Source organism: Carassius gibelio, chromosome B3, assembly GCF_023724105.1.
Source record: "Carassius gibelio isolate Cgi1373 ecotype wild population from Czech Republic chromosome B3, carGib1.2-hapl.c, whole genome shotgun sequence".
Taxonomy (NCBI): Eukaryota; Metazoa; Chordata; class Actinopteri; order Cypriniformes; family Cyprinidae; genus Carassius; species Carassius gibelio.
The window spans coordinates 6,067,871-6,076,337 of NC_068398.1; the positions used below are offsets into that span (position 1 = coordinate 6,067,871).

Genomic DNA, 8,467 nt, shown 5'->3' on the forward strand with positions numbered 1-8,467 from the left:
AACACAGATAAATCAATAAAGGTACAAACTCTTACCGTTTTGTGTTGCCTCAGACTAAACGCTACATAATATGATAAAACCCAGTTTTAATGATCTAGCTAGCTAGTTAATACTTAGGAAAGTGTACTGGTTCTACTTGCATAGTAACCCAGTTGACCAATCAGAGCGCAGAGGAACCAGACAGCCAATCAGAGAACAGATACGAACTCCGTTGCGGAGTGAAGGAGGAAAGGGGCGGAGTTACAGTCAGGCAGTGGCGTCGTGGTATGTCTGTTACTTACTGCGGTAAGTTTCCAGCTAAAATCTTGCGTTTTTCACAATGACATAACAGTTAAAGCTACTTCAAAGGTAAGGATTTGACCACGTTATTCAAATATTCAAATATTGACCCGTCTCTTTATCCGAGAGGTGAATCTGCACGTATGAACATGATTTCCGTATCAACAAACCTCAGTCAACAACAAACTTATAAATTCACTGTAACTCCCATTAGTTTAGCATAGTAGTGCCACACTATAAAATGAAGATAAGCCGAAATCATCACGTGTTTTTAATGCATAAACACACAGTTATCAAACTCGTTTTTATTACTGTAGTGTGCTGTAGATGGGAGTTAAGATATAATATGGCTTAACATTTGCTTTGACAGATTTGTCAGATTCCTTCAGTCACGTGGTTGTCACATGGCTCAGTACTTTCCTCTAAAGAGCTGTGTTACACATTAACTTTTGCTCCACTGTCCCACAGCTTCACTTTAACATCCAAGATTCGCATCCCTTCTCTGATTGGACAGCAGGGATTCAGAGTCTCCGGGCGTCATGGCAACAGTATCCCAGGGATCATGGATTTGAGTGATGAGTTTGACAGCGGGACGGAGGCCACAGATGACCTCGCGTCGTTTGAGGTGGTCAACCTGTCGAACCCGGGCCTGCTGGAGCTGGGCACAGACGCTGACGGACACGTCCAGGAGTCAAAGGACCGGACCAGGCTCAAAACAAAACTCATTTCAGCATGGAATAATGTCAGATACGGAGGTGTGGGATCAGTTTTTTATAAAAAACCTATATTTTGGTGTCCTAACATTTTTATTTCTTGCAGTTTAAGTACTCAAGAAACATTTTATTATTGTAAATGTTGAAAACGGTTCCGTTCAGAATCCATGATATGTTATATTATATATGTTATATTTGTATACATCAAAAGATAGCCGGTAGATTTCTAGCTGTTTGATAGCTCTACTGTTTTGTCCTCGACCTTCCTTCCTCACTAATCGACTGGTTTCACTAAAGCCAGATGTTGAGGTCACTCTGTCATCTTGACACAGCTCTGTTTCTGTGCAGGCTGGTCTCTGAAGAGCAGGCCGCGTCTCAGTAAGAGCATCCCCGTGTGTCTGCTGGGACAGTCCTATCAGCTGAGCTACAGCGGTAAGCAGTGAGCGAGTGAAGGGTCGCTGTGTGGTGTTTTCACTGTAAGTGTGTGTGTTTCCTCTCAGGAGAGCGGGAGTGTTTCCGGCGGGCGTTCTCCTCTCTGTTGTGGATGACCTACAGGAGAGGTATACCGCCGCTGGACGGCTCGGCGCTCACGTCTGACGCGGGATGGGGCTGCATGCTCCGCAGCGCACAGATGCTGTTAGCTCACGGACTGATGCTGCACATGATGCCCGCGGGTACAGACACACCTAAAGGGACTTAACCCTTTAATGCATTCAGACCTTTTTAAGCTGCAACACTTTCTGAAAGTTTCAAAAAGTTGCACAGGTTTTAGTGTGAGATCAATTAATATTGGTCTGACTTAACTATAGACAGTACATATCAGGACAAAATATATAACCATTACTGACACAGAAGAAATTAATTGTAATAGTTTGTAAAAAAAAAAAAAAAAAATCATATTTTTAATATTGGATTAATTAATATGAATTAATGAAATTCTAAATGATTATAAATGAAAATACACATAATTACAATTTTATTTATTTAATTTTATTTATTTTTAACAGATATGTCCTTTTTTTAGGGAAGAGGATTAGGGCCAAGCAATAATAAAATAAATAAATAAAACCTTCTCAAGATTAAAGTTATTATAATGTGAGATTAAACTCATTAAATCTCAAGAAAATTTTGGAAATGTTGAAATTAAACCTGGAGAATTAGATTTCTAGAATAAACATTTGAGAAAAAATGTTGAGATAAAATGTTGCAAATAAATCATTAAATTATGAGTAAAAATTCATATATATATATATATATATATATATATATATATATATATATATATAAAACACAATTCAGAATAAACAACATTTTACATCATACTCACATGGAAAACAGTTATTTTAAGTAATACTATACTTGCTCAGTTATGTACAAAAATAAGAGCAGCATTGGTCTGGTCTGTGTGACTCTCTTCAGGCTGGACGTGGCCTGTGACGCATCATCAGACCAAAGATGACCTGGAGGTGGTGGACGCTCGTGTGCTGGACGGTCCCCTCAGAGAGAGCCGGCGCGACTCAGGAAAGCATCGCAGACGCAGTATGGGAACCACGCTAGACTGTGAGTCTCACGAGGAGCAGACTCACAGGAGGATCGTGTCCTGGTTCGGCGATCTGCCCTCCGCCCCGTTCGGCCTGCACCGGCTGGTGGAGTTGGGCAGGGCCTCTGGGAAGAGAGCGGGCGACTGGTACGGACCGGCCATCGTGGCCAACATACTGCAGTAAGTGGACCATGCACAGGGGGACTTAATGAACTGATCTGAGAACACGTCTTCTACATGCATACATGTGAGGAAATATGAATGTGATATATTTTTGAAGCCAATATACTATCAACTGTGAACACAGATCTGGACACTATATTAAAGGGATAGTTCACACAAAAATGACAATTCTGTCATTAATTATATTTCTGATGAAATCTGAGATCACTTTGACCCTCCCATAGACAGCCAGGGTCCTTACACGATCAACGTACAGAAACATAGCAAAGCAGATCAGTAAAATAGTCCATGTGACATCAGGGGTTCAACCAGAATCTTACAAAGCTACAAGAATAATTTTGTACGCAAAGACAAAAATAAACATCTTTATTCGGGATGTGAGAGAAGGGGGTGTGATCGGTAAAGGCCCTCGTTCCATTTTCATTTTAAAGTTTTAGCAATGTTTTAGATATTTTTAGTATTATTTTGTTGATTTAGTTACATTCATTTTATTTTTATATTTTCCCTTTTCATTTTTGTAAACATTAGTTAAAATTATTTAACTATTTGTATTAGTTTTCTTTAAATACTGTATGTCTATATAGTGTTATAATTTTTATTACAGTTTGTTTAAAAAAAATTTTTTTTGAAAAAGATTTTAGCAATTTTGTTGCTTTTTAAATCATTGTCTCCTTAGCTTTCAATTTTAGTGCAATTAAAAAAAAAAATTCAGTAGTAGTGTTAGTAAATTTAGTACTAAACTAAATAAAATGTGAAATTTTTATTTCGTCATTAAGTAAATGTTAAAATTATATTTTATTTATTTTAATGTTGAAATGATATAATTTTTGTTTAGTAAATGTTATGGTAATATTACTGTAATGCACAGCATTTCATAGTGTATTGCTGGCATTTAAATATTTCAGTAATGTCATATGCAGCGTGAGAAAATCACATTCATATATTAATGTTCATATTATAAATTGAATTGCATGTCAATATAGAGTCCTTTCGGTGATGGTTGAAGGTAAACGTTAATTCGTTCGTGTGTTTCAGGAAGGCCGTGGCAGCGTCCGAGGTGTCCGATCTGGAGGTGTACGTGGCACAAAACTGCACAGGTCCGTCAGTCATGATTTAGCAATGAATCCTGCTCAGTTTTGGGGTCCCCCGTTTTTTTCTCATCTGGACACGGTCTTTATTTTTGCAGGAGATTACCTGCAAATTTAGCGCAAACTGCAGTAATCATGGATCATTTGTGAGCAGGCTGTAACTCCTCAGCACTAAATCTCTGTGTTTCTCTGTAGTGTATGTTGGAGACGTGTTAAACCTGTGCGGGACGTCCCGTACAGATCTCTCCGCGAGCTGCAGGTCTGGCTGGAAGTCGCTGGTTCTGCTGGTGCCTGTGCGTTTGGGCTCTGATATGTTGAATCCGGCTTACACCCGATGTGTCAAGGTGTGTCACGAGACACACACAGACGTGAAGTGATGCTGTTGTGATGGTGTGAGCTCATGTTTTCTCTGTGTGTGTGTGTGTGTGTGTGTGTGTGTGTGCAGAGGTTGCTGGAGCTGCGGTGCTGCATGGGAATCATCGGAGGGAAACCCAAACACTCGCTGTTCTTCGTGGGATTCCAGGGTGAGTCCCGTGACACGTGTTTGTGTTTGTAATGTGTAAGGAATCGCTCAGTGTCTGTGTGTTTGTGGTTTCTGTGTGCTTCATGCAGATGATCAGCTGATCTATTTGGATCCTCATTACTGTCAGGCTGCTGTAGACGTCCAACAAGACAACTTCCCTTTAGAGGTGAGCACGTATCTAAAGAAAACACCTCCGTCTCTCTTTTACGGGGTTAGTATAATTAACTAAAACTAATAAAAAACTCTTTTTAACTGAAAAAAAAAACAAAACATTAATTGAACTAATATATCAGGGTGTCCGCGGGGTTTTAAAAAGTATTAAAAAGTGATAAATCAAAATGGTCAAATTTAAGGCCATTAAAAGTGTTAAATTTGGTCTCAGAGGTATTATTTTTTTCCAAATTAGGTATTATTTTTTCCAGACTATCAGGTGTCTTATTCTGATTGAAATTCTATCTGCGTTCGTGTTAGTTCGTTTATATGGGCTTTAGCATATCTGGGCACATAATCAAAGATCTTCCGTCTCCGTCTCATGCTGACGTCATATTCAGTGGTCGTTCGGCATCATCTCAGAACACTGCGCGCTCAACAGAAGTGGCTGGCTTACGTTTTATTTTAGACTTGCTTCAAGGCATATCTTCAATGACTGGACAACCATCGTCGTCTTCTTGGACAAATGCAAGTTTTCTAATAGCTGGGTTAACGACCGGTAGTACCGAGGTCCCGTTCAAACCCGGTTCTTGACGCATACAACGCTATGATTTCCGCGAAGCAGAAAACGAGTACGGAATCTCAAAATCCAGTCATGTAAATGAAACTTACATTTTAATATGGAAAGTCATGGAATTTGTGAAAGCATAAATTAATCAAATCAGATCTCCATATGGACCAGTATCTGTAAATGTTAAGCCGCAAAAGTTGTTTGAAATATGAATCCGTGTTCTGCGCGTCTCTGTGTGAATTAATGAATGACAGAGACGTGCAGGTTTATTTACTACATAGACTGAAGCGCATGACGCTTGCATTAATTTCAGCATCTGTTGTCTTCTCCTGTCAAAATAATCGAGTTAATTTAGAATTATTCATATTCACTTTCGAAAAAGCAGAAGACATACCGGTTTCTCCGGTAGTGGGCGGAGCTAATGGGCAAATAGAAATTTCAAAATGACAAATATGCATTCATTAGGCCTAAAAGAAATTTTTTACATAAGGGCATTGTGCTAGAAATATTACTATTATTTAGTAAAACGTATGTGATACTGCTACCACTGTTGCAAAAAAATAAAAAACTTTATTTAAAAAAAAAATAAATGTCAATATTTCTCCCATGTTTTAATTTTAATAGCAAATCCCCTTTATTTACCAAACATAAAATGTGTTTAAATTTGATAAATTAAAAGACAAATTAAATTTGGGTGAAACTTGTTTACTGTTTTTCATAATTATATAACTTGTAGAAAAACTTTAAACACAATTCTAAATAAGTATAAAGAATGGCATTGGTTTTATTTTTAGTGCTAAAAAGTTATTTTTTTTTTATTACCAAATTTTTGTGTTTTGCTTTGTTACCGAAATTGGTACCGAGAATCGTGGATTTTCACTGGTATCGGTACCGAATACTGAAATATTGGTACCGTGACAACACTAACAGGCAGGCTTATTGTTCGGTCTATCCATTTTCTCCATTGCACATTTTATGGTATTTGATTTATTTTTATTTACTAAGTGAAATAAATGTGCAATATGCTGTCAACATCAGTCTCTAAATCTATTATTTTTTGTATGTTATATATGTCAAAATCTGTGTAAATAATAGAAAGGTCGCTGATTAACACTTGCAATTCAGTGTCGTGATGGTTTTAAAAAATATTCTGAAGGTAGTGAAAAAGGTATTAAAAAGTAGTAAATTTAACTTAAGGATTGCTGTATATACCCTGTATATAATACAGTAATATTATAATACTTATTTCAGTTCGTTTTTTTTTACAAAAATTTCTAAAACAAAAACTGAATTAGTAATAAAAACTATACATATAAAAAAGAATTAAATGGAAAAAACTGCACAAAATTAAAATAAAACATTTTCCAAAAAAAAATATATATATATAAACTGAAAATAATATTTATAAGTTAATTCTTCTGTTTGAGCTCTATATGGTTATTTTTAATTTAACTAAGATATAGATATATATTATTTTTTATTTGCTTTATTGCAGATAGTGTCCAACTCAACATATTTTTATTTTTGTTTAAATTTCTAAAATGACTAAAACAAAAACTAAATTAGAAATCAAGAACTATACATAAAACCTCATATAAATGACAAAATCATGGAAAGAATTCCTTACAACTTTAACTAAAATTACAATTATAATATGTAAAATTGAAAATATAAAAATGATAACTGATTAAAAATATTAATCAAAATTTATAAGTATATAAATGCCTCCACTTCTTGAATACAGAGTTATAGTTGACTAAAATGTCAATAATTTCATTGATTAAAATGAAATAAAAAAAATATATATATTTGATTTTAGCTAGTTACTAAGGCAACATTTCAAATTTTCATTTTAATTAAAATTTGCTGAAATGCAATATAATAAAAAGTATATATAAACACATTAGCTTCCCTCAAGTAAAGATTTTTCTGGTCGATGAGTAGTCATTCATTTGAAGCATTAGTCGACTAATCATACGTTTATTAATAAACCATTTAAATCATTATAAACACACATATTTCTTGATTAACACTAGACTGAGCATCCATGTAAAGTTGCTGCTACTAATATATTTCAGATGATAAGCTTTGAATTAATGTGCATTGTAAAAAGCGCTTTACAGATAAATCTGAATTGAATATATAAATGCCTCTGTGTGCAGTCGTTTCACTGTAAAACTGTCAGGAAGATGCCGTTTAACCGCATGGACCCGAGCTGTACGGTGGGTTTCTACGCCGGAAGCAGAGCGGATTTCCAGGCTCTGTGCTCAGACGTCACTAAGGTGAGAGGAAGACAAGCACATGCTACCAAACCAAAGCTTTTTCTGAATATATTACGCATCTAAAATCCTGCAATATCTACTTCTTCCCCTCCGTCTTTCCTCTGATGGACAGGCTCTGACATCACCCGAGGAGAAGTACCCCATCTTCACGTTTGTGGAGGGTCATAACGAGGAGGAGATGAGCTGTACGTCAGACTCGTTCACTCACATGAAGTCCAAAGACAGGCCGGCCCGAATCAACAAGAAGAGCTGTTTGGAGGAGTTTGTGCTCCTGTGATGCACACACTCTATTTCCTGTTTGGTGCTCCAGTACTTCCTCCAGTTTCAGTCATGTGATCAAAACGGCCACACTCACTTGGAGTATTCTGTCTGTCTTTGAGTGTTTTTTTACAGACTGCTGCTGTTACTGTATTTAAAGGCACCATACGGGAGGATGTGAAGAGTTGGCTGAGCAGGAGGCTAAGCAGATTACATGTGTTTGGTGTGATGCTAATGACAGCAGACAGTGAGGCTCTCAGGCTCTCAAGACGAGGTGCACACGTTACTCTTTGACAGGCAAACATGGGATTTGGCTGTTGTAAACACTGTGATTTAGTATCGTTTTATCTGCATTTTGCTGTTTGTCTGACTACTGTATAAACGGAGAGCTTTTATTGTCATGTTAATTTTTCAAAGATAAAGTAAAATATTTTAAACCAGCCCTTGTCGGTGTTCTGACGTAGATTTCTACCCACATTCTTAAGACATATGATCTGCTGTTAACACCAGCAACTACTGTATATTGATTATTTATTTATTTAATTTAATTTATGATTTCCCCCCTGCAGTCCTCTTTTGAACAGAGGCCTGTAAAGCCAGAATGAAAAATAGACATGAAAAGCATCTCAAGTCATATTTGCAACAGGGAAACTTGTAGAAAATTTTGATGCCTGACTTTCCATGCCATGAACTTTGAATATGCAAGAAGAAAGAAATATTTAAATGGTAACCGCTATGTTTTTCCCCAGATCTTCTACTTTTCTTTCTCTTGCCCTTACAGCCATCTATATTTACTCATATAAATAACTGTTTGATGCATATTGTATTGTTTCACCTAATGATAACAGCATGTATTCGACTGAAACTTTAGAATCTATGG

The 8,467-nt window shown here is 36.5% G+C and overlaps 1 protein-coding gene across 4 annotated transcripts; it reads left to right on the forward strand.

The window, feature by feature from the left end:
• Window positions 1-178: 178 nt before the first annotated feature.
• On the forward strand, window positions 179-8,027 carry LOC127952553 (cysteine protease atg4da). Of its 4 annotated transcripts, none has more exons than XM_052551169.1 (11): window positions 179-285; window positions 748-1,034; window positions 1,341-1,424; window positions 1,493-1,666; window positions 2,412-2,712; window positions 3,751-3,812; window positions 3,999-4,147; window positions 4,249-4,327; window positions 4,416-4,492; window positions 7,210-7,329; window positions 7,442-8,027. In XM_052551169.1, the coding sequence occupies exons 2-11, from the start codon at window positions 842-844 to the stop codon at window positions 7,604-7,606; spliced, it is 1,404 nt and encodes a 467-aa protein (XP_052407129.1). In that variant the 5' UTR covers window positions 179-285; window positions 748-841; the 3' UTR covers window positions 7,607-8,027. The 4 variants fall into 4 exon arrangements, with proteins under 4 accessions (XP_052407129.1, XP_052407130.1, XP_052407131.1 ...); XM_052551170.1 differs by having other exon boundaries at window positions 234-348; XM_052551171.1 differs by having other exon boundaries at window positions 244-285; window positions 794-1,034.
• The last annotated feature ends 440 nt before the right edge of the window (window positions 8,028-8,467 follow it).

Excerpts from the sequence above, each read along its gene's own strand:
- LOC127952553 (XM_052551169.1), top strand. The coding sequence starts at position 842 with ATGGATTTGAGTGATGAGTTTGACAGCGGGACGGAGGCCACAGATGAC. Across the intron at positions 1,035-1,340 it reads GAATAATGTCAGATACGGAG|GCTGGTCTCTGAAGAGCAGG; the intron begins GTGTGGGATCAG and ends GTTTCTGTGCAG. Across the intron at positions 4,328-4,415 it reads GTTCTTCGTGGGATTCCAGG|ATGATCAGCTGATCTATTTG; the intron begins GTGAGTCCCGTG and ends TGCTTCATGCAG.